We start from the raw sequence: 26,549 nt of genomic DNA on the forward strand, positions 1-26,549 counted from the left end.
CCTATGAACTTAATCCTATATCCTCTCATTCCTTAGCTTCCTTTCAAACGAAAGAAATTTGCCTCATATGCCACTTAAGTATTTAAATGTCTCTATTATATCTCCCCTCTCCCACTTTTCCTCCAAGTATACATATTGAAATTTTTAAGTCTGTCCCCCACACGCCTCCATGTTGATAGATTTGTAATAAAGAAGATACCCCTCCTCCCTAAATGATGCTTCTGGTGTCAAGTTTGGTTTTCACCTAACATTCTCTCTGAAGGAGCTGACTGTTTGACCAAACATGAAGCCCTGTTCATGAAGTCATGTTGTTGAAGAACATTTTAAGGTTGGTACCAATCTTGTTTGGGGATTTTTTCAGACTGAACTTTTTGGAAGTATGATGCACAAGTTCATAGGGATGAAAGCTAATACTGGATTGCATTAAGTACAAATTTTTATCTTATTATTGGACAAAGGTTATTTCTTGTTTAATGGCGATTCGATGTAAGTTTGGTGTAGGGTTGGGATGGGCATCAATGGGAACTCCACTGATTTGGAACATGAGGATGTTACTGACCAGACTTTATGGTAGATATCCGGCAAACAATGGGATCGCTGGAGTGACAACACGCACATACGTGATGTCATCATGTTGATGTCCACATATGCTCAGAGGCCCTTCAGATGTAGCACTGAGCTCGGGGGGAGGGGGGTGTCTTCCAAAATCTAGACAAATTGCCAGGTTTTGGAAATCCCTCCATCTGATAACCCTAAAATTCCATTTACAGAGATACGCTGGGGGCAGAGAGGAGGAGGAGAGGCACCGGTGGTGATAAGACTCATGTACACAGTTTGCGATACACTGATCTAGCTGATCCCTTAACATTTGAGGCAGCCAAAAACTGCCCTTCACTGTCAAAAATATACAATATTTTAAAGTTTATCTACCCAAAATATGTCACCTGCAACTTGTTTCCTGCCTTTACTTTTCACAAACAAAAGGGTACGTACAGTTTGTAGAGGAAAAGGAAGCTGTCTGTTTAGAGCTGACTTTTCCTGTGTGCAGTTTTGGATATGGAACGGATTGTTTATAGCAGGAGTGCCCACACTTTTGGAGCTTGCGAGCTACTTTTAAAATGACCAAGTCAAAATGATCTAACAATAAAATTTTTAAAAAACATAAAGCACACTGTAAGCAAAGAAAATGTTAATTATCATTTATATTCCGCGGGTTTTTTCAAAGAGGTCAAGGCAGATGACTCTATGCAATGTCACCTCAGTAACAACTATACAAAAATAGACAAATATACCCCCTCCCTTTTTACTAAACCGCAATAAGTTTTTAGCGCAGGGAGCTGCATTGAATGCCCCGCACTGCTCTCGATGCTCATAGGCTCCCTGCGCTAAAAACCGCTATTGCAGTTTAGTAAAAGGGGGCCATACTACAAAATATAGACAGCAGATATAAATTCTCAAAACAGACACATTTTGATCATTAAATTGAAAATAAAATCAATTTTCCTACCTTTGTTGTTTGATGATTTCATGAGTCTCTGGTTGCACTTTCTTCTTCTGACTGTGCATCCAATATTTCTTCACTTCTTTCAGCCTACTGTATGCTTCCTCTCCTCTAGACCTTATTCCCTCCCCCAACTTTTTCATCCTCTCTCCCTTCCCCCTCCCCTTTCTTTATTTCTTCCTGCCCCTCTTCTTTCTGTCTGTCTCCCTGCCCCCTTTCTTTCTGTCTCCCTTCTTGCCCTCTTTCTTTCTGTCTCCCTGTCCCCCCTTTCTTTCTTTCTGTTTCCCTTCTATCTGTCTCCCTGCCTGCTCCCTTTCTTTCTGTCTCCCTGTCCCCCCTTTCTTTATTTATTTCTGTTTCCCTTCTTTCTTTCTGTCTCCCTGCCCTCCCCCAAGCCACTGCCGCCGCCATCGGGGAACAGGCCCCCAAGCCACCGCTGCCCCAAGCTCTCCCTGCTTCCTGATGCAGAAGCGTCGGGCCAACCAGCATTCCTCTCCCTGATGTCAGAATTTACTTTGGGGAGAGGAAGGCTGATCAGCCCAGAGCTTCTGCAGGTAGAACACAAAGGCAATACGAGTCTTATCACGGAGCCCGGGATGGGATCTGCGGTCGACTCACATTGCCTTCGCGATCGACCTTTTGGGCACTCCTGGTTTATAGGAAACAGGTCTGTGCTTACAGCCACTGGTCACTATGGGTGTCCAGAGCTCAAATTAACCCTTAACATCTGGAGTAATGACTGGCATATGATGATAAAATACTAATGCCCTAAATTCAGTGATTCTTAAACCTATCCTGAGGGACCCCCAGCCAGCCGGGTTTTCAAGATATCCCTAATAATTATGCATTCCAACCAAATGGAACTTATATCCACTAATCAATAACTTCAATAGTTGACTCTACATCACACAAGGAAGCTCTTATTTATATGTTACTGAAAAGTTCTTTAATTTCATCTCATTACACTTACTGAATTACAATAGCTTACATCATAAACCATATGAATCATTGGGAACACACACATTCACACACTGATATTCAACATATCAACAAAACCACTCAAAAAGCATTCTTCACCATGCGCAACATACGAAAAATAAGAAATTTTTTTGAAAAAGATCATTACAGGATCATAGTCCAATCTCTTGTCCTAGGACTAGTGGACTATTGCAATATCCTATACCTTCCTTGCCCCACAACCTTGATAAACCAACTACAGACCATTCAAAACACAGCCCTCAGGCTGATCTATTCACTCGGAAAATTTGACCATATCACCAATGCCTACCTAGACTCACACTGGCTACCGATACGAGCTCAAATCCAATTCAAATTCTACTGTCTCTTATTCAAAGCAACAAACGGAACTGCACCCACCTATCTCAACAACTGTCTAATTCATAACAGCATATCCAGACCAGGAAGAACCCAGAACCTATTCTCCTACCCACCACTCAAGGGAACTCAGTGCAAAAAAATGTACGACGGCCTCCTAGCGACGCAGGCAGCGAAACTGGACCCCTCCATCTTCAACCTGCTGACAACTACAAGTGACTTTAAATCATTCCGAAAAGAAATCAAAACTCTGCTTTTCAAAAAAACTATACAACCTTCTTATCCCCCCCTCGCTTCCTCCCCCCTCCACGCAAACTACCAGCTAACCTCCTCCCTTCTACTATTATCAGCCCTATGACCCTATCAAGCAATCAACCCTAAACCTCTTCTTCCCTTCTAGTGATCCTAACTCTCCCCTTTGCCTTACTATTCAACTCCTCTAATCTGTAATTCCCCTGCATCCACTATATAAGCGTCCCCTGCATCTACTGTGTAAGCGTCCCCTAAATGACAACTTCCTGGAAAAGTCTAGCAATCTTATATTGTAAATTGTAACTTCCTGGATATGTCCAGCTATCTTATACTGTAATCCGCTTAGAACTGCAAGGTACTGGCGGAATAGAAGTCACTAATGTAATGTAATGTAATAACCTGCAAAAAGTCAATGTCCAGCACAACTTGTCAGTTCTTCTGATCAAACTGCCAAAACAGTTGACGTTCTCTTTTTGTGATAGTCAAATCTTTGAAATGCAAAGATGATCCGTGATATAATCAATAAATGTCCTCAAATTTCAACGTATCCTTCTGGGCATAATGTGCAGTTTTAGCCCGACACAGAGCTGTGTTTTGCTAAAACTGTAGATGGTTCCCAATTTCATCTCGTGATAAAACTTGCCATTTAAATACAGCTGCCCAGGGGGGTTTATCACTCTCCTCCGTAAACTCCCATGCTACATTCTCAACCATGTATTTTACATCTAGGTCATAAGGCCGTTTTCCCAGACCTGGTTGAGAATTTAGCATGGGAGTTTACGGAGGAGAACCCCAGACCAACAAAACATTCAAACTCAGGCACAGTTCAGACTATAACACTGCCCAAGTAATCTATGTGGTTCAATGTCCATATATCGGAAAAAATGAAACGTTTAGTACAAACACATTCAATTGAACACTGCAGCTGCAAAAGCCGCCACAATCTGACAGCTCCCCTGGTAGAACACTAGACAAAGGAATGACACTGCATTGATGATAAGGTTTTTTTTGTGCTAAAATTCATTAAAAACAGATGCAGAGGTGGAGCTGTAGAGCGTTCTTTGTAAAAAACCAAAAATTTATACTGCAATTTAATACAGTGGCACCTAATGGGTTAAATCTTGAACTGGACTACGTCCTTTTTTATGACCCCTTTATAATTTTCATCTTTTTACACCACTTTTTTGCTTCTTTTTATGTTTGTGATTTAAAATTCAGCAATTCATTTGAAGCATGCATCCTTTTTATAAGCACAAAAAATAGTATAAACTACTGCTTATATAGAACAATACACATCAGTATTGTTAAGTCCTTGTCATCTAGGACCTACTAAAGGGCCTCAGAAATGGAGCCTAGAGTTTGTCCTAGCCACAGCGCATTTCTGTATGCTGATCTTTTGACAAAGAAAACCGTGGGAACGGACAATGAACAATCCACGGGAGCCAGCAGGATAAGACCGATGCTTGTTTATTTCAGTCCAGGATGTACCTTAAGAGTCTTGTCTGGCAGAAAACTGTCGATGGACCATAAGTTTGGCACTTCCAGGCTACCACATTCTGGGGGTCGCAAAGAAACCTAGACAATTTCAGCTTACCAAATAGTTCAGTCTAGGTTAGGAACCAAAGCAGGTCACTTCACATCCTGCCTATGTGACCTTCTTAATAAGCACTAAAAAACAATTTATATGAAAAATAGACAACACAATTTTACAAATCACCAAACTTCTTAGATCTAAATTAGATTTCTGTATAGATTATAGATTCATCTTTTTTCTTTCCTTTCTTTTTTCTCTTTTTTGTGTTACCTACCAAATGTGTTCCCCGCTAAATGTTTTCTTTCTCTCTTTAAAGATTGTAGTTCATCCCTCTCACCTTCTGTACCAGTTATGTATTAGAATGGATAGAATTTTATTGTAATTACGTTAAAGAGTTTTGTTCTACCCCCCATTTTTAAAATGTTATACGCTTTGAAGCTTTTGATATTGCGTACATAACAAAAATTGAATAAACTTGAAACTTATAAAATAAAAGGTACCTGGTGTTTGGAAGGTGCTTTAAGCTGTAAACAGGCCAGTCTGAAAATCCTCCATGTTCAACCTTAAAATCTCTTTCTGGACACAAACCCTTAAAAAACACACACACATGTATACATTATGTGAAACCATTCTCCTACTGCCTAATAATTCTTGTTTAAATGAGGGACAAGGGATCTAGAGGGCTTAAAGAAGGGGTGTCAAATTCATTTTGATATCATAATAATAACTTTATTTTTGTATACCGCAATACCCCGTAGAGTTCTAGGCGGTTCACATTAGTTAGACAGAGATTACAAGTGGTTACATATCAAATTGATCATAGAGTTGCGAACAGCAAGGAGAGAAGTAGGGGGGAGAGGAGGGAGGGGAGTAGATCAGAACGGGGGGAGGATTGAAAAGGGGCATTAAGGGTCTTGGTCTTGGAATAGGTGAGTTTTGAGTAATTTTCTAAAGTCGAGGTAGTTGTAGGCCTTGAGGACCATTTGGACTAGCCAAGGGTTTAGTTTGGCGGCTTGGAAGGCGTAGGTTTTGTCAAGGAATTTTTTTGAGTGGCATAGTTTTAGGGAGGGGAAGGCGAAGAGTTGAATTTTTCGGGAGTTCTTATAGTTGTGGTTAAGGGTGAAGTGAGGGGTGATGTAGCTTGGGGATAAATCAAATATTGTTTTGTAGCAAAAACAGGCAAATTTGAATATGATTCTGATATCAGGAAGTATTAGAGAAAAATGAACAGTAAAGTGGGCCAATGTGGTGAAAAGGTTATATAAAATTTTACTTGACTAACAAGTCACCCATTAAGGAGAGTGCCAAACACCCCTAGCCCACAGGAATGCCTTCCCCTCCCCCCCTTTTTTTTTTTTTTTTTTTTTAGGAATACAGAAGGCCTGGTATATAACTTAACACAAAATTTAAGAAAATTCCAATTGAGGAGGACAAGAGACTCTCATCCCAGGGCTTTCTTGCTTTGGAAACAGCACCAGAGCTCTAGAGCAGTGTTCTTCAACCGCAGGTCCGTGGACTGGTACCGGTCCGCAGAAATTTTCTGCCGGTCCACAGGGCCAGCACGTCCATTAGGCCCAAGACAGCGTTCTTCAGCCACCGCTACACGGTGCGATCAACACGGCATCTTTGGGCCGGCTCCCTGAGTGCTGCAGTGCACAAAGCCGTGGGAAAATGCACCTGAACTGGAAGCTTTCTCTCTGATGTTGCAACGTCAGAGGGAAGGCTTCCAGATGAGGTGCAGGACGCGCGCGAGGAACCACTGCCCACAACTCTGTGCAATGCAGCACTCAGGGAACCGACCCAAAGATGCTGCATTGATCGCACAGTGGACCGGCCCAAAGATAACACCGGAGGGCAGTCCAGAAGGCAAGGCATATGGAGGGAGAGATACAACAACAGTAGGGGAAATGCTTTTATATTTTTTTAGTGATTGATTTGTCTGTTCAGGAAGAAATGCATTTGTTTCTTTTCCTCTGGAGTTGTGCTGCTTGTAGAGTCTTGCATCTTAGGGTTTGTTTGTAAATATTAGTACTTTTAGTTTTTGGTCCTGAATTTGCATGTGGTTATCTATTTTATGGTAGGAATGAATGATAAAAAGTATAGTGTGCTTTGTGTATTTTAATTTTGTGGTTAACCATTATGTGTTGTTAATACAATTATATTGTGTGTATATATAAAAAAATGAATGGAAAAAATGGTGTCACAATTAGTACTATTATGGGGGCGGGGTCTGGGTGGAGATTGAATGGAGATGGGCACGACTTAGCCCAGTGTTCAACTGCCGGTCCGCAGACTGGTGCCAGTCCACAAAATAATTATTTTATTTCCACCAGTCCATAGGTGTCAAAAGGTTGAAGAACACTGCTCTAGAGTGTCGAAGGTAGGAAGGCCCATGAGGACAGAAGGCTGCCATTGCAGAAAGGAACAAAATCTCCATCACTGAAGCCAAGTTCTAGCCTCTATGATCTCTCCAAGTCCTCTGTGCTCTGCTACATGTTGCTTACCGTCCACAGGAGACTGTGGACAATCCCAGACCATCCTGTCCAATATCAGCACCTCTCCTTTTTTAACTTTATTCAGCTGAACAGGGAATTTTCCTGTAGCCATCAGCTGCCCAAAAGGGGTTAGGATGGAGGGGAGGAGTCCAAGCCTCAGCTTTGCCTAGAGATATTTTCTTGATCCAGACTTTCCCACAAGTCCCACTCAACCAGGCTACACCAAGTTGCAGTGTTGGAGACTAGTCGGTGCCTGCTCCACCAGCAATATAGTCCCAGGATAGGAGATTGGTGTTCTGGGAGCCCAGAGGGGTCCTCCTCAACCAGGCAGAGGCAGCCCTAAGACCAATGCCCTTAGATAAAAGTCTGGATGCACCAGTCCAGTACGTGAGCCATCTGTTAGAGACAGAATACTGGTAAGTGCCTCATTTGAACCATTCTTTAATATAGTGATATCATCATTGAAAAGTTGTTTGATGTCCCCATCTGCAGCAGGGTAGCATAAATCCACACATCTAGACTGGTCTGGCAGGATAAGTAAGTAACTTTATGCAAAGAAAGGAGAGAAGAGGTGAGAAGGGAAGATTAAGATAAGCCAAAAAGGGAAGGGAGAGAAGTGAGAAAGGGAAGCTTGGTGCTGGGAAACAGCCCTGTATGTTAGACACCTTCAATATCACATCAGCCAGTCATCACAAAATAATAATGAGATCATGCAGGAGGGCCACTTTCAATAATGATGCAGACTGACAGTGACAGGAGAGCCACTCCTGAAACCTGTGGTATCAACTTCATCACTTAGGGCTGGGTTTTCAGGCTATCCTTAATCTTATATCCTGCCGAATCTTCACAAATCGGGAGTTCTAGGATATAATAAACATAGCCTGCATCTTGTACGTTTGTCTGGAGTTTTTCCTTGTTTTCTGTAGAATCATACATGCTACATAGTTATACATGTTACATAAAATTGTACCTATATTATAAGATAAGGCATCTAAAACAGTAAATAACCACTAACATTGAATATACAGGGACGTATACTAACATGAATATACACGAGATAAATTTGCATACAGCAGAGGTAATATATATACAAATTTATGTTATGCACATTCAGTGTGTAACCTTTAAACCAGTGTTTCTCAACTCAGTCCTGGAGTACTCCTTTGCCAGTCAAGTTTTCAGGATATCCACATTGAATTTATATAAACTTGATTTGCATACACTGCCTCCATTATATGCAAATGTCTTTCATGCATATTCATTGTGGCAAGGGGGTACTCAAGGACTGAGTTGAGAATCACTGCTTTAAACAGTAGGTAATTGCTAGAGCAATGGTATACACTGGCGATCCTTAAGGGTCACTAATAGGGCAGGTTTCCAAACTATTCCCAAGTTCCTCCCCCTATTTTCAACCTAAGGAAACTGAAGCATGTCTGTGCTTGGCCCTATCCCATATCATTACAGATACCACACTGACGTATGCCAAGCCTAAACATGCCAGGAACAAATTAGTTAAAAATCTTAATTTGCTCTTCAGTATGGTATGCTCTTCAGTAGCAGCAGGTACAGATGTTTGTTACAAACAACTGTATAAATATAAAATGTAGGACCAAAAATGAGGACATCCAGTGATAAGATCAGGGTAGAACATAAAAGCAAGGGAAGAAGGTATCTAAATTTCTATGCTGCAGAAAATGGAATTCCTCCTGCAGAAATGAGGTTCCAAATAAAATGGCCCAGTTCAATCTGGCCCAATTTTGACCTGATGTGTCTTTTCACTGGTTTCCCCCCCTGCTAAATTCCACTACTATTTTTGCAAATTATTTTACCCCAGATATACCTTCTTGACCTCTTATGGATAATTCTTGCCAACCTGCAGCGGATGAATTTGATTATTATAAATTTCTTATCATCACTGCACAGCACCATGTACATCTAGTAATGCTTTAAAAAAAATAACTTACCTGATTTTCTTTTACATAAAGCTTCTGAGGTAGTAGCAGCTGGAGAATTTCATTTCTTTTTAAGCTTTCATATCCTGCCACGCAAATATCTAAAATGTTAAAGACGGAAATTATTACATCAAATAAACAGAAAAATGTATGCATTTTCAGGTAACAGGTTTCCTTCACCAAACTAAAGAAATACCAAGCTGACATCTGTAGTTGTGGAATTGCATGTGATCATATCCTAATCTGTTATGTGTGGGGGAAACAATTTGTGCTGTTAAGAGGAGAATTAAAACAGACAGAATGTAGCAGTTGAATAGAGACTATTTTTTTATTTATTATTTATGCAATTTTCAATTTTACAAGCATATACATCACTTGTTACAGATCATGAAAAATAGGTTTATAGATACAGGGTATAAAGAAAATATAACTCTTATTTAGTCCACCATATAAGAGATCAAGAAAAGAAATTAAACACTGAGGAGATTGTTAACCTAATACAAGAGAGATGGCAACAGATACACCTTCCTACTGCCGCTGGCAAATCATATATCATCAGGTATGGTTACCAACCTTTCTCTCAACTCAATAAATTCTATAAGTTGTTTAGGCTCAAAAAACAGAAAGTTTTTATTCTGATAGGTAACAAAACATTTTGCGGGATACTTAACAAGAAATGTTGCCCCCAGAGCCAGAGCTCTGGGCCTCAAGGCCAAGAGTTCTTTCCTACGTCTCTGGGTTTTTTGAGATAAATCTGGAAAAATTCTAACATTTGAGCCTAAAAACTGGTCATTCATATGACGGAAATATAGACGAAGAACAAGAATAGAATGACAGTGATTACCAAAGGTACGAGGGATATTCCGATCACATTCTAACCCAAATTAAACAATGGTAGACACTGTCGTGCTGGTGGGTTGAACGTTTGGGTCTTGCAGGCACGTCTCTAGTGGTTAAAGAGGGAGAGCTCCACTTCTCAGGGGCCAAGACAGGCTCCCAGAGAGACACGTGACAACAGTCTTTAGCACTTTCACTAGTATTTTTAATTTTGAACAGAAAAGAAGAACATCTTAAATTCCCAATACAAGACTTGGCAGCTTCTCTCAAAGTTTCTCAAATTAAATTTACTTTAGCACTTTCTTATATCAGGATAACGTTCATGCTCCCACAGCTTTTCCTTCTTCACCACTTCCATTTAGAAAGTGCTTAAATGATACAATTCAGTTCCACTTTTCCACTCTAGCTGAAGGCTGCAAGCTGTAGCATTAAGGTGCTTTTGACATTCAGTCTCTTTCCGTGCTGCTCCCCTCTCACAGCTGTTTAAGAAAAATAGTTCTGCTGTTCCACAGTTACCACTTTAAATCCCCAAATAAACTGCAGCTCTTTATCCGCTTCAATTCACAAAGGGGCTGATTCTATAAAGGGAGCCTAAAGTTGGCGCCTAACTTAATTGGCAAAATACCCTTAACCCTTTCAGGACCAAGGGACATATTTGTCCCATAACTTTAAAATCCTATAAATTTTGATTGGGATAGTCTACAGTTCTAAATTTGATATGTACGGATTCCATATGATACTGCCTTTATGTAAACAAACTGGTTCCGACATTCATTCATTAGCGTCGTTGCCAGATTGACGAGAAGATTCACTTGACACACTGTCCATAAGCCAGAAGTGTGATTTAAAAAAAAAAAAATAATGATATTTCACAAAAAAAATCAATTTTTTTGGCATCTGCAAGCCCTTTTTACCATAAAAATGTCGTCAAAACCACAAAAATTGGCCTACGATCCTTATGGTCCTGAAAGGGTTAATAGCCTCAATAATTGGTTAAAAAAAAAAAGAGAAATTTAATTGGGCGATAAGAGCCTATCACATGGCGCTTAGCAGCGCCTAACACCTAAGTGGGCATTTCTATGGGCAGAGCATGACTTAGGCGTTGCTAAGCACAAATCTCCAAAAACTTAGGTGCCTGAAATGTAGGCCTTTAAAACCCTCACCTACATTTTAGGCACCAACGTTTTTACATAGGCACTGCCGTTTTTACATGGCATCTACGTATGACTATGCAGGAACCAGAGTGGAATTGTCCAGATAAGAATGATGTGCAACAAAAAAGTGTCCTCCAATTCGTCTGGTAATATGGCGATCTTTATTGTTCAAACATCAAAATGACACATTCACCAACTCAATGACTCGACATGTACATGTTTTGGCCATCAGGCCTTACTTCAGGAGTCTATAAGCGCATATATGAACACATAAAGAAAGAACATAAATAGCTTAGAATTCCTACGTTTCCAGGCAGATTTTCTGGGACACCAGGCCGCAAAGTGGTATAAAATTTTATCTAATTATTTGAATAAGAAACCTAAAAATGGATTAAGAGATATTTGGAGCTTTGAGATTAAGCACCAGATTAATGCATTTCAATGGCCACATATTTGGTCTTGGAGAATTAAAGGTACGATGTCGGCATCTATTAGGCAAACATGGTTTTTCTTGTTGCATAGAGCATTCTGGACCCCTACTAGATTACAAAAATTAGATTGCTCTAAGTCTAATAGATGCTGGCATTGTAAAATTGAAGTTGGAACTTTAGATCATCTTTTATTTTATTGTCCATGTATTCAGGCATTTTGGTTATCAATCTGGGATCAAGTTAATCTTTTAATGAAAAATCATGTGGCATTGTCATATGATACAGTTCTATATGGAATGTGTATGAGATCTAAAAGCCAAATATCTGCAGCAAATAATAAGCTTCTGATGATCCTTACAGATGTGGGGATACAACAAATAACACTTAATTGGAAGAATTGTTCTAGACTAAATTACAGCTTCTGGTGGAACTCAGTGTGTCATCTGTACAAAATGGAAAGGTTAATTGCAGTACAAAATTGTTATTTTAATAGATTTCAGGATGTGTGGGGGCCAATAATAAAATATTATAATGATTAATGTTAATTTATTATTCTTTTTCCTTATGTGATAATTGAAGGAAGGGAGGGGTGGGGGAATTAGGGAGAATTGCATATATATATTGCATATTTTTAAATGATTAATATACATATGAATTTTATTATTTGTGTATGGTTATGGGAGGGGGGTGGGATATAAAGCTTTTAGATACACATTGTGATGGAATTTTCAAGTGATAATGTATTATGATAGTTTGTATTTAATGTACACTTGATGTATGTATTAAAATGAATAAAGATTTGGTAAAAAAAAGAAAGAACATAAATAATTTCATATTAAATAAAAACAAAAATACATATAAATACAAAATGAATTTTAAATAAATAAAAGACCATGAAGACACATATATATCATAAAACAGGGGTAGGGAACTTCGGTCCTTGAGAGCCGTATTCCAGTCAGGTTTTCAAGATTTCCCCAATGAATATGCACTGAAAGCAGTGCATGCAAATAGATCTCATGCATATTCATTGGGGAAATCCTGAAAACCCGACTGGAATACGGCTCTCGAAGACCGGACCCCTGTCATAAAAACATGAATTAAACATTTCTTTAATAACAATGATAAAAACTACTTACGGTAATATTACTTAACTAATAAATATTACTTAATGAAATAACATTAATTTAATAAAACAGCACATCTTATATCGTTAAAACCATTGGCATTAATTTAAAAACAAATCTGATAAAGCTAGCACATCTTATATCATAAAAACTCTAACACATCTTGTATAGTTAAAACCATTAGCATTAATTTAATGACAAATCTAATAAAACTATAAGACGCACTCGTATCATACACGGTATGACACTCCATTTTGATTGTTTTTTGGTCAAATCTGTTTGAGTGCCAGCATAATTCGCATGTTATCATTTGCGATTTTTAAGACTCCTGAGGCAGGCCTGATGGCCGAAACATGTACATGTCAAGTCATTGAGTTGGTGAATGTGTCATTTTGATGTTTGAACAATAAAGATCGTCATATTACCAGGCGAATTGGAGGACACTTTTTTGTTGCACATCATTCTTATCTGGACAATTCCACTCTGGTTCCTGCATATTTGTATTTGTGGTATTGTTTTCCCCTGTTTTTTTCTTCATCTACGTATGACTGACACATGGCTGGCCCCATTTTTCTAGGCACCAGACAATTTAGGAGCCGTTTATAGAATCAGTCCCAAAATACCTTCACTCTCTCTGAAGCTTTTGTGTCCATGTCTCAATATATATATATATATAAGGATGCTCATGCTTGAGAAGTTTTGATTTCACATACATTTTCTCCTCATGTTAGCCATGCAAATCTCAAACTTTAGAAAAATTTTATGAGGGCAATTTTGTAAAATTTATTCATGCAAAAAGCTAGTTTTATGCATGGAAAGGGCCTTTTATGAAACTGCGCAGCCATTTACATGCAGGGAATTATGCACGTCCGCAAGACTGACACGTACTTATATTCAAACCATGAACAGGTGGTTCCCAGGGCCCTAATTTCAGCAGAACTGGATTGATACTGCAATGGATATACATGTAAAAATACATCCACAAGTTTACATCAACACTAGAACAGATATAAATTTGTTTTAATACTGCTGGTTTTAAAAGCCTATTTTAGATGCCCGAGTACCTTCATAAAATTAAAGTCTGAGACACTGTCTGCTTTAAGCTAAACACAGGCATCCTGTTAAAGAATGACCACTCACATGGGTATGCAAAAACCCAACATCTGCAATAAAGATAGTTCTAATCCCTAATGCTAAATAGGTCACTAGCAGTCCTAAGACATAAGAGAAGCCCACATCTGAATTTTGTTTCTCCACCGCTTAGAGGATGTAAATTTAAAAGTCATCATCAGCATCTTTTCTCACATCAAACAGCATTATGGGGTAAAGATCTGGAACAACTGCTTATGCCTACTGCTTATGGGGAATTTAGGAAACGCCTAAAAACACATCTGTTCCTGAAGTATTTAGGTAACTGACCTATACAATCTTAGTCCACAAAAACTAATTCTACTCAATCTGTAGCTTCCTTTAATCATTGTGAACTGCATAGAACTTCAGGGTCCTGCGGTATATAAACTGTTATTATTATTTGCATTTGTCACGGGAATGAAAAGCTGCTGATTGTCATCATTTGTTTATTAGAATAATTATGCTCACCCACAAAATCACAAGTAGAATATATCAGGGATTTTTTTTAAATCAAACCTTTTGCTCCAGTCTTGTCATCCAAAGTAGAAGCCCTGCACAATTCTACTCTATACCAAATCCTTCATACAACTACCAGCTTACGTATTAAAAAGAGGTTTTATTTTTCATGATAACAAGACATGCAATGAGCATCTGTGTTCCCCAGATTGATTTGACAGTGACAGCAATCAAAGGATCCAGTAGTTAAAGAATTTAGCTACGGTTCATGAAATCATGCTGGGGTTAAAGGGCAGGAACTGAGAAAGAGATGGGGGCAGGCACAGCACAGCACCAAAGCACACCAAGCAAACTGGACCTTCTTTAGCTTCAGGGCAACTGCTGTGGTTGAATCCCCCCTAACACTGGCCTCTGCCTCTATCTTTTGGTAGGACAAGTCTCTCTACCATCTGTACTCCAGGATCTGGTTCAAAACAAACTCTTTATCCTAATCTGGTTTTCCAGCTCAACACATTTTAAAACAAATTCAAGTTCATTAGGGATAGCAGCCATCTTTTGCTCCAAAGCTTCATTTTTGAACATGCAAGAAAAAAACGTGGATATTTTAAAACTTCTTGTGTGCACGATAGTCCCCAGTGTAAGGATCAAGTCATAATGAGGTTAATTTACAACGGGGCACTTATTTGAAGCCTTTTCTATAAACAATAGGTGCCTATTCTTCTGTATAGAAAATTAGCCCAAGTGACCAAAAACATGGTTACATTTAAGGTGCAAGCACTCATATCAGCATTTAGTTGTGTGCTAGAATTCATAAATTATATAATTTACATGTGTACTTGTGCACTTTGCCCAAACTCCACTCATTCACCCAGTCTCTAGCAAGTGTGCACTAGTACTGTATACTATGGTGTGTACTTTCTACCGGTTGGTGTTCTATAGGAGACCACTTATGCACCTTCTTGACACCTACAGCTACGTAGCTCCTTAGAGAATTCCTCAATACAGCAGAGATCACTTTGGGTTTTAGAAAGAACAGACACATTTGCATCAAGCAGAATCATTGCAGTGAGAGTTTTTAAAAATGCAGAACTTGCTTCTTCTCCAGTCTACATCACCACCGTCAACGAGTGGCCTTGTCTGAAGAGCAGCAGCCCTTGGTGCACAAGGCAGAAATTTTCCCAGTATGTTTGCAAAATGTTCCTTTCCTCTTTCAAAAATGGACACTTGGTTCCTACCTATCTGCTTTCTCTTACCCTGATTTTGCACATAAAAGCGAGACCGTGGTTGCAGACTGGAAACTTGTGCCCTGTGGTTAGTATCCTAGTCAAATATTTATCTTATATTACACAAGGAAACATTCCTCATACTGAATAAATTTGTCCCTTGATAAATAAGACTATTCTTTCTGAAAATTCCACTGAGAAAATATACAACATTCGGTTTATGGAATGATACTGCAGGCTCATATTCTAAAAATAAATTGGCCTTTCCTTTCTCATAAGATCAGACCTCACCTTAAGTACATAACATCCTCTAAGTTTACAGAAGAAATAAATTGGCAAGGATCTTACTTTTTTCGCCTGTCCATTCAATAACTCTTGTGGGATCCTGGAGCTCAAATACATGAAGATCTTTATATCTAAAGAAATGAATGGATTCCATAAAAAACAAGCTATAAAAACAAGTTTTCATATCAAAACCAACCATAGATTTCTCACTGATAAACTGTGTAAATACAAAATAACACAAGCTGTGCTGTTAAAACACACTTTTTTGAACCCAGAGTCAAAAGGGTGACTAATCATCCTATCCCAGACAAATGTTCACACACTTCTATACTGCTCAACTTGTTCTATGAAATGTACGAGACATTGGCCCTATCTAAACACAGTGTTTGATACGTAAGATCAAGAGCATCAATGCTTTCCATAGCTGGGGTGAAGCTCTGGAATTCCTTCCCTAGAAATCTGAGGACTTATATGGATCGCCTGCAATTTTAAAAAATGCTGAAAACACAATTATTTGTTGACGCTTTTTTATGAAATAGTATTGAAGAATGACTCAGCGTTGGTACATATTGAAGAGAACGTCAATGGTTTTGTACTTTTCTTAGCGAGTTAAGCTTGTGTGTGGCATGGGGAATTTTAGCTTGATTTTATGTTGATTATTTTTTTTTTTTTTATTATAAATGCTATAAGAAATAATATGTGCAATGTATTGTTTGATGAAATATTATGTATGTTTTGTATGGAAATTGCTTAAGTTTAAGCGGCCAAGAAATTTTAAAAATAAATGGATGATACAATAATATCACCCCACCCCCCGTATATATATATATATTTTTTACAAAGCCACAGTAGCTGCTGCTGTGCAGCAAACACTCTGACGGTAATTAAATCCCTATGGGCAATGGAGCAATTACTACAGCAGCAGCCACTACCGTGGCCCTAAAATTGCAATATCCAAGAACTATTTAATTTTAATTTTGAGATTATAGCATGCTTCAGTAATTCTCAACCCAGTTCTCAGGATACCTACAATGAATACGAATGAGACAGACTGGCATACAACAGAAGCACTGCATCTAAATTTCTCATGCCTATTCATTGTGGAAACTCTGAAAACCTGACTGGCTGACTGTGTTCCTAAAACTGGCTTGAGAATCCCTACTTCAGACAAATTTGATGAAGAGTGTAATCATGTGAAATGAATACAAGGTTTCTGGAAAAGAGAAGCAATTGAATGACAAAGCAAAGTATAAATTTTTTTTAACGGAACACATCCCAACTTTTCCCACTTGCCTAAAGGTTTTTGAAGTGTTTATTATAAGGCATAAATCTTTTCTAAAGGAAGTATTCCTTTTCAATGTTGTAGCTGGATGGCAAACCATAATACCGAGGGATAAATCTAGTAACATCCCTCTTCTAGTCATTACATTTGCCTTCACATAAAGTTCAAGCTTCTCTTAATCACCTATGAATGCATTCACGCTGTAGATCCCCATGACTTCTCATTTATTCTCTTCCTCTATATCTTTCCTCTTGAACTTACTAATTGGCCAAGTGATAGAAGGGCAGAGAAGAGCAATTCTCAAATTGCTCTTTATCTTCCTGTACCGTATCCCTGAAATGTACTTTCTGAATTTGTGCATCAAGTTCTCTTTCTAGCCATATTCCATTTTTTGAAATGTATTTATTGTGGAGATGTGGGTAAGATTTAAAAGTCATTTCCCATGACTCATTTGTCACGTGTTAATTACATACTGCCAGACTTGATTAGCCATTCAAGGTGGTTTACAATCAGGTACAAAATAAAATACATATGGTATCTAATGAACTACGTATAACCCAATTCCCATACCTTCAAAGTTCATAGATCCTCTTTATTTTTAATAGATCATAAGCTCCATAAAGCAAGGGCTTTCTCTTGCACATACCTCTAGAATACTGTGTGCATCTCAGTAGGATTTTGTAGCAGTGGGCTCAATCGTATAAAATCTAGTTCATTAAGGAGAGGAGTTGTCAAAGGGATCAAGCTGGTTAATTAAAAACTAGTAGACTAGATTCACTCACCCACTGAGCAAATATGTCAACTCAGTTTCACTTTTGTGTCAAATACTAACAAAAAATCAACTATTCTGGTGAAGTCCTTTTCAACCTGTTTACTTTAGAGTAAAAATACTTCTCTTTCCATAAAAGGATTTATGTGTCTTAATATTAAAATCACTGTCTGCCTGAAACCATTTGTTTTGTTTATGCACTGTAAACACCATAGAGCAGGGATGGTCTCTCAGGGCCAATTTTTCCAAATGGGTTAGTTTCTCTCATGGCATTCTCTCATGCATCAGTACAAGCAAATCGATTTTCTACTCCATCAGAAATTAGAAAGACTAGGGGACGCTCAATGAAGTTACAGGGAGATACTTTATGTTCAAATGATTTTTATTATTTCAACCAGAATGTACAAATAGAAGTTGCATACAAATCCAAAAAAGAACAGTGCAAGTTCATCCCCTCCCCCCATCCCTCCCTTCCCTCCCCTCCCCAAAAGTCCAATGCCACTACTATGGCTGAGAGTGTAAGATAGTCCTAACAATTTAAGAGTCTACTGCGAGCATATGGTGTGAGGTCCTGCCAGAAGCATTCCCAGGTCTGACAGAATCTGCGGCCCGGTCCACGATCCAAATCTCCCACTAGTCTCCGCTCCAGTGTCGCATGAACAATCATCAACGCTCTCCATTGAGCGTAGGAAGGGGGTTCTCGGGACAGCCAGTTAGTAAGAATTGCTTTCTTCCCCATCAAAAGCACTCGAGTGACAAAAGCTGACATTCCTTTGGGTTTGGGCGTGGCTATATTATAAAGTCCAAATAAGGCTGTCGGTTGTGGGAGCCAACGCCTCCGCCAGAGCCGCGTGATATAGTGCCCTAATTGTTGCCAGAACTGTTGAATTTTGGGACAATTCCAAAGCATATGTCCCAATGATGCGTGAGCATGTGCACATTTCGGGCAAGAATGAATTGTAGTAATCCTCATCCGGGCTGCTCGTTCCGGTGGGATATAGAGTCTCAAAACAATTTTTAACTGCATTTCCCAGTGGACAATATTAGGAGACACCTTCAGAATATTTTTCAGCGTCCTCTGTATCTGTTGGGCCGTTAACGTGCAGTGCAAGTCCTCAGCCCATGTTGCCGCTAAGATGTCCAAGTTGGGGCCAGAGTGCCCATCTCGGATCCCCACTATGTGAAATCGAAGCGGAATCCGCTGTTGTGCAGATAGGCTAAAGAATTCTGAAAGAGCCTCCCTGTTATCTTCCTCAAGATGGTGCGCCGGAAGAGACTGAACGTAATGTCGGATTTGGTAATATGCAAAAAAATCATTAGATGGTAAAGTAAATGTCCGACGTAAGTCAGCAAAAGTTGCCAGTTTCCCCTCCTCAGAGAATAAGTGGAATAGGTATTGAAGTCCCTGCACACCCCACCTCCGGAAGACAGTATTTTGCAGTCCAGGCTGAAAGGCTCCATTGCCCTGGATGGGTAAGTATAATGAAACTTCAGCAGGCAATCTAGCAAGTTTGCAAACCCACTTCCATGCTCGTCGAGCCGGTGCAAATATCGGGTACTGGGCCAACAAAGGACGAAGCCGCGGGTCCGCCACATGCAAGAAATAACTCACATGAAACGGAGCCAGCAAGAACAACTCCAATGATGTCGCAGTAAAGTCAGACGTCCCCCTAAACCAATCATTAATGTGTCTCATCTGACAGGCAATAGCATACCAATGTACATTTAATAAGCCATAACCCCCTCTTTCCCTAGGTAAGCACATTCTAAGAAATTGCATGCGGGGTCGCTTGCCACCCCAAAGAAACCGTTGTAATCCTTTAATTAACCGGGCTTTATGAGAACAGGATAAAAGCAAGGGCAGGACCTGAAATCGGTATAACCATTTGGGAAAAAGCACCATGTTATAAAGAGCCACCCGTCCCGCTACTGTGAGCGGGAAAGTGGACCAGTTTTGCAAGTCCCGTAAAGTGTCATGGAGTAGTGGGGAAATGTTACAGTCATAAAGAGTCTTGAGGTCTCGGGGGATCCAAACCCCCAAGTATCGAATTGAGTGCACAGCCCATGTAAAAGGGAAGTGGCCCCTCCATGTCTGCTGCAGTGTTACTGGACTGGCTAAAGCAACAGATTTCTGATAATTCAAAGTAAAGCCTGAATAAAATCTAAATTCGTTGAGGGATTGTACAAGGTGTCGGATAGAATGAGAAGGGTTAGTAAGCATAAACAAGATGTCATCTGCAAAAGCTAACACCTTTAATGTTTGATCCCCGAAGTCCACCCCCACTATATCAGGATCCAGAGATACGGTGCGCAGAAAGGGCTCCAAGTACAGTAAAAACAACAGGGGGGACAAAGGACATCCCTGCCATGTGCCTCTCTCAATTAATATGGGGTCAGTGATAGTGTCATTAACAAGCAGTCTTGCCCGCGGTGTCGAGTATAACGTGCGTAACGCTGTGGCAAACCAACCCGAAATTCCCATATAGTGCAGTATTTCAAATAAAAATGTCCAATTGACTTGGTCAAAGGCTTGCGCTGCATCCAAGCTGAGTAATAACATCGGGGTGTCATGAGATTGTGTATGGGCCAATGACAAGAGTGCCTTTCGAACGTTATGGACCGCCTGCCTTCCCTTTACAAAGCCCACCTGTGTAGACGCGATGATATTTGGGAGTAGAGTGGCTAATCTATCAGCTAATATTTTAGAGAAAATTTTTATGTCCACGTTTAATAAAGATATAGGTCGATAGGACTCCGGAGCAGTGCTGTCTTTACCTGGCTTCAAAATCAATGTAATCAATGCCTCATTCGCCTCTGCGGGAAAATGTTCATCCCGCATAACCTGCGAATAGTAGTCCCTAAGGAAGGGACTCAGCTGCTCCGCTAAAAGTTTATAAAATTCAGCTGTAAAGCCATCCGGCCCTGGAGCCGAGAAATTTCTTTGCTGTTTAATAGCTTGTAACAGTTTATTTATTTAGATTTATATCCCGTTCTCCCAGTAGCTCAGAACGGTCTACAAGTAAACATACACAGTAGAAGTAATTAGGCAAATAAGATGTACAATAGGTTTAGGTGCTTGGACATACAAAATTGTGCAGTATTTATCAGGGTACAAACAATTTTTCAGAGTACAGACAATTTATCAGAGTACAGCCTAAGAGAGGACTATACTGAAATTTAGGAGAAGTTAAATAGGGGAGAGAAGAGTGAGGTGGGGTTTAAGGGGGGGTGTAGACTGAGGGAGATCTTTAGTTGAAGAGGAGGGTCTTTACCATTTTACGGAATGTCAATAAAGAGTTCTGTTGCCTGAGTTGGGGGGGGAGTTTATTCCAGAGATGTGGGATGAAGTGGCTGTAGGATCGTTTGCGGGCAGTTTCTGAGAGGAGGGACCTTCCAGGGGGAATGCATAGGCGTATTTCCGATTTTGAGCGGAGGGAGCGAGTGGGGGTGTAGATGGGAAGCTTAGATTTTATGTAGGAGGGGGTGGTGGCATAAATTCTCTTGTGGGCTACTGCTAGGGCCTTGAAAGCACAGCGCTGGCTAATTGGGAGCCAGTGTTCAGCGCGGAGTGCTGGGGAGACGGGATCATGGTAGTTGAGGTTGTGTAGGAGGCGGATAGCTGCATTTTGGACACGTTGGAGGCGTTTGAGATTATTTTTGGTTAGTCCATTAAATAGGGAGTTACAGTAATCCATTCTGGAGAGGACATATGCGTAGAGGAGTTGGGCGAGGTCAGGTGTGGAGATGTAGGGTTTGATCCTTTTCAGTTGGCGGAGGTAGTAGAAGGAGGTGGAGATTACTTGGGATATGTGGGCAGATAGGGATAAGTGTCCATCTAAAGTTACTCCTAGGCTGCGTACCTGATCTGTTGCCGTTAGTAGAGTGGAGTCCCATGCTAGGGTAGGACGTGTGAATTTGGTGCTTTTTTTCCTGATCCATAAGAGTTCTTTAGATGTGATGGCTGCATTGAGAAATTCAACATCCGGGTCAGAGAGCGGCAGTAGGCCGGAATCTGCCAAATAATCCCTAATAAGTGGAGCATCTCCCGAGTCCTGGCGACCATAGATCTTCTGGAAATGAGCCATAAAAATCTGCGCAATGTGTGCTGTGGAGTGCTGTAGATGTCCCTTATCATCCTTCAGTCCCATTACATAACGATGACCTCGAGCCTGTGTTGTTAATCGAGCTAATAATTTCCCTGCACGATTACCGTAGCGGTGGTAGCGAAATTTGTGATACAGGAGCATTTTAACCGTGCGTTCATGAATATAAGAATTAAGAGTAGCCTCCACAGAAGTCAAGCGTTCCCTAGAAGCTCGTGAGGGAAAGTGTGTATAATGGTGTTTAGCAGTTGCCAATTCCTTTTCTAACCGAAGGATGCCCCGAGATAATCGGCGATTCCACGCTATAACGTATGCTATACAATCACCTCTAAGCACTACCTTAGCTGTGCTCCAGAACAGCGTCGGGTTATTACAGTGTTGTCCATTAAAGGTCAGAAAGTCTTCCCATTTAGTTAGTAAATAAGTTTTAAAATGATCATCTGAATATAAGTAACTAGGGAATCGCCAACGTACAGGTCCCCGAATGCCAAAGCCCACGTTCACGTCAAGCCAGATCAACGCGTGGTCTGAAATGATTGTAGGACCTATTACCGCCGCATCCACATTTAAGAACGCCCTACTTGTGGTAAGAATATAATCTATTCTAGATTGGGTATTATGCGCCCTGGAGCAGTGAGTATAGTCTCGTTCTGTGGTGTGTAAGAGCCTCCAGGGGTCAACCAGATCCAGCGTGGCACAGAGGTAAGGTATGCCTCTAGTTCGGGATGAGCTCACACGTTGTCCCGGCCCAGTACGGTCACAGGTCGGGTCTAGGACTTGGTTAAAATCTCCGGCTATATAAACCGGATCAGTAATGCGCTCTAAAAGCAATGCTACAATGCCTTCAAAAAAGGCGTGATCGTATGTATTAGGTGCGTAAATATTCAAAAGGTAGCAAGAGTATGTTCCTACCGTCATCTGTAACAATACATATCTACCCTGTGTATCAGTGGCTACCACTTTCGCTGTGTATGGTAAGGACTTACGGATCAATATCACTACCCCCGCTCGTTTTTGTGGAGAGGAGGCTGCATACACTGCGTCCACCCAGGACCTCCTCAACTTCTGATGCTCTATGTCCGTCAACCTGGTTTCCTGTAGGCAGGCTATATCTACTTTATTCCGTTTTAGTTGTGTTAAAATTTTGGTTCTTTTAATAGGGGAGGTGATACCAGATACATTCCAGGAGGCTACCCTTAGAGTATTAGCCATGTGGTGTGAGAAGGGCTATGATCAGCAAAAAATAGAAAGCATAAATAAAGAAGCCACCCCAGGTTCCCAGCCATACCCGAGGTAGCCATAAGGCACTCAGGGCCTGCCCAAGTGCCTTCAATACAGTGGATGAGTTACTGAACAAGAAGCTCACCATAGCTTCAAAACATACACTCTCTTGCAGCCGTAAATTATATATATAGCCATATGATAGCAAAGGACTCCCCCCCATTCGACCCCCTCCCCCCTCTCCCCCCCTTCCCAACCTATCCCCCTTGCGCATGGTTTTGAAGTCACAACTAGGGGTCCGTCCTAGGGCGGTCCCAGAGGTGTGAAAGATCACAAAACAATGCCACTCCAGACCCCGAGTCCCCAATAGTGCAAGAATAACAGTTATATCTTAGAAGCCCAGTACCAAGAAAACAGCAAAGAATAACTTGTCCACAACATACATTCCCTTGAACAATCATAACTTAACAACTGCCAGATCGCCAGCTCGAGTCATGGTTACTGGCAAAAGTGGGCCCCAAATGTGGCCCTGAGCCACCACAGTTGAGGGCCAATGCTTCCCAGAAACCCAGAACCAAAGATCGACAAGCAGCCCTAGGTAGGTACCCACTCAGGTTCTGCTAATAATCAGGTCAGATCAGACTGGGTAAGCACATGGGTGTTCAAATAGAGAGCCGCTTCCGCCGCTGTATCAAAGACATGCCATTGTCCCAGATGGTGGATACGCAATAGAGCCGGGTACAGGAACAGGAACCGTACTTTTTTTTCAGCCAAGGAGGTACATATCGGGTAAAATTGCTTCCTGCGCTCCGTTAGGGCCGCAGAGTAATCCTGGAAGATGCGGACCTCCGACTCTTCAAATTGTAAGGTCTCCCGGAGTTGTTTATATCTGCGTAGAATTTCCACCTTATGGTTATAATTTAAGAGTTTGGCTATAACCATTCGAGGCCGGGCCTCTCGGGCCTGTTCCCTGCCCAGACGGTGAGCCCGTTCAAGACGGATAGGTCCCAATCCCTCGGGTAAGGAAAAGGTTTTGGTAAGCCATACCTCCAGAGTCTGTAACAGCTTTGGACCCGCCACCGCCTCAGGAATTCCCAAAAAGCGTAAGTTGGATCTGCGGGAACGATTTTCCAGGTCTTCCAGTCTCTCCGCTTGCTTCTAGGTCAGGGCCTGCAGTTCCTGCAATGTGGTGGCCTGGGTGTTCTGTGTGTCCTCCATGCTGGATACTCTAGTCTCCAATGCTGTTGTTCTTGTGGTCGTTTCTGAGAGCATATTTTCTACTTTTAAAATCTGCTCTGACAACTTGTCGATGCTGGGCTGCATAGCCGCTGTCACAGCCTGGGTGAGGGCCGTCAGCGCCTCCGGCGCAATATGTTGGATCGCTGGGGTGAGGGCGCCCGACGCCATTTTCTCCCCTCCGCTCTGTGGGCGCTCCCGATCCTTTTTATGCAGGCGGGTTGACATCGGGGGCGCGGATGTGGACAGAAATCTGTCCATGCAGCGAGTGTGGGGCTGCGCTTCAGATCGCTAATTTCCGGCGATCCCCCGACGGCTGTAACCGGGCAATTTGGGACTCGGGGCCCGGGAGCTCTGGCGGCACGTGTCAGCCACGGCTCAACGCATCACGTGATCTCCCAGGGAGATACTTTAAAACCAAAAGGAGAAAATATTTATTTCACTCAAAGGAACATGTAAGTTCTGGAATGTATTGCCAGAGGATGTGGTTAACATAGCTGGTTTAAAAAAAAAAAGAAAAAAAAAAGGTTTGGACAAGTTCCTGGAGGAAAAGTCCATAGTCTGCTACCGAGACAAACTTGGAAGAAGCTACTGCTAGCCCTGGATTGGTAGCTGGAATGTTGCTACTATTTGGGGTTTTGCCAGGTACTGGTGACCGCCACTGTGAAGACAGGATCGGACCACTGATCTGACCCAGTCAGGCTAGTCTTATGTTCTTGGGGGGGGGGGGGGTTTAGGATCCCAGTTCATACAAAAAATATATACATCTTCCAGTGCAAATAATAAAATGCACCTGATTTACCACATTTAAGAGCTCATGCTACTGCAAAGACCCATCTCCCACGTCCAGATCTAAAGATTCTTACTTAACAAGGGTCTCTTTATTACCATTACTCGTCTAAGAACTGTTCATGGATTATTTCCCATCTATAACACTGAGATTCTTTGCTGGAGACTCATAGAAACTTTCCCATTAGTTGAATTCAAGGGTCCTGGAAAAATTGGGCAGAGCACCAAGGCATCCCAGCAACCAAGACAGGGAAGCTAAAGCAATAAACAGTTATATACTATTTCAGTGCCCCTCCCCCCTTATTGAATAAAGCAAGCCAGACTAGGGCTTTTTTAATTTTTTTTTTTTTTAGACTGTTCTCAGACACCACGAGAAACGGCCCTCTCAGTCCTCAGAGACTTGATTTTTTTTTTTGTCCACTCACAGCTTTATAGACTCCAGAAACCACTCGTCTTCCCCATCGCCTCCCGCCATAGCGGCTGGCGGAAGACCAGCGCCGTCCCTGCGTCACTTCCGGGAAGGGAGCGCGCGAAGCTTCCCTTCCCCCGTTCGGGTTCGTGAACGCCGTTACGCGTGCGTGCGTGCGTGCGTTCGACTTCGAATCCCCCCCTCCCCCACGAAGGCGGGAAAAGAGTACTCGTCAGATTGCGCGCCTTTTTTTTTTTTCTCTCTCCTCACGTCTAAGATAATACAGGCAGGGTTTCTTATTTACGAAACTGCTGCTAGTTGTCTCGTTAATCAGGTGTCATTAGTTCACATACAGAACTACAAGTAGCAAATATGGCGGCGGGTTACGCACTTTTTATGACTGGCAGTAGAACAGAATAATAATAATAATAAAATGGAACCCCTCCCTGTTGTGTGAAAAGTGTAATAGAAATGAAAGATCTATCTGAATCTTCAGTAAATCTAATCTAATCTTCATTTTATATACCGAATCTACTCCCTAAGGAGCTCCACTAGGTTTACAGTTCGTTAAAAAATTAAACAAGTAGAAACTGGGATAAAAATAAATTGGTTTCAGGGATCTCAAAGTCCCTCCTTGACTGGGCTGTAATCCACTCGGGTTTTCAGGGTTTCCCCAATGAATATGCATTGAAAGCAGTGCATGCAAATAGATCTCATGCATATTCATTGGGGAAATCCTGAAAACCCGACTGGATTGCGGCCCTCAAGGAGGGACTTTGAGATCCCTAGATTAGAAGGATGAAAAAGAGAAAAGTTTGTTGAATTGCTTAAAATTACTATTCGACAGCTAAAATCAAATTAACTATTGTGAAAACAACCAGGTTTTAAAACTTTTTCGAAATTGAAATAATTGATCTTAGAGAATCTGGAAGTCCATTCCAAATTCTCACCAAGTAAAATGTCTGGTGCATCCTAGCAGAGATCGGAAGATGCTTAGAGCTAGCATGGTGTCAATCAATCCTAAATC

At 41.1% G+C, this 26,549-nt stretch overlaps 1 protein-coding gene across 1 annotated transcript in view; it reads right to left on the bottom strand.

The window, feature by feature from the left end:
* WDR73 (WD repeat domain 73) overlaps positions 1–25,693 on the bottom strand; it is a 46,360-nt gene extending 20,667 nt beyond the window's left edge. Inside the window, exons 1-4 of the mRNA XM_033949874.1 lie at positions 25,539–25,693; positions 15,777–15,844; positions 9,082–9,170; positions 5,123–5,211 (exon numbers count right to left, since the gene is read on the bottom strand). Coding sequence (XP_033805765.1) covers positions 5,123–5,211; positions 9,082–9,170; positions 15,777–15,844; positions 25,539–25,588 — 296 coding nt within the window. The 5' untranslated portion in view covers positions 25,589–25,693. The remainder of the gene's footprint in view (positions 1–5,122; positions 5,212–9,081; positions 9,171–15,776; positions 15,845–25,538) is intronic.
* Between the last annotated feature and the right edge of the window lie 856 nt (positions 25,694–26,549).

Source organism: Geotrypetes seraphini, chromosome 6 (assembly GCF_902459505.1).
Source record: "Geotrypetes seraphini chromosome 6, aGeoSer1.1, whole genome shotgun sequence".
In the NCBI taxonomy this organism is placed as follows: Eukaryota; Metazoa; Chordata; class Amphibia; order Gymnophiona; family Dermophiidae; genus Geotrypetes; species Geotrypetes seraphini.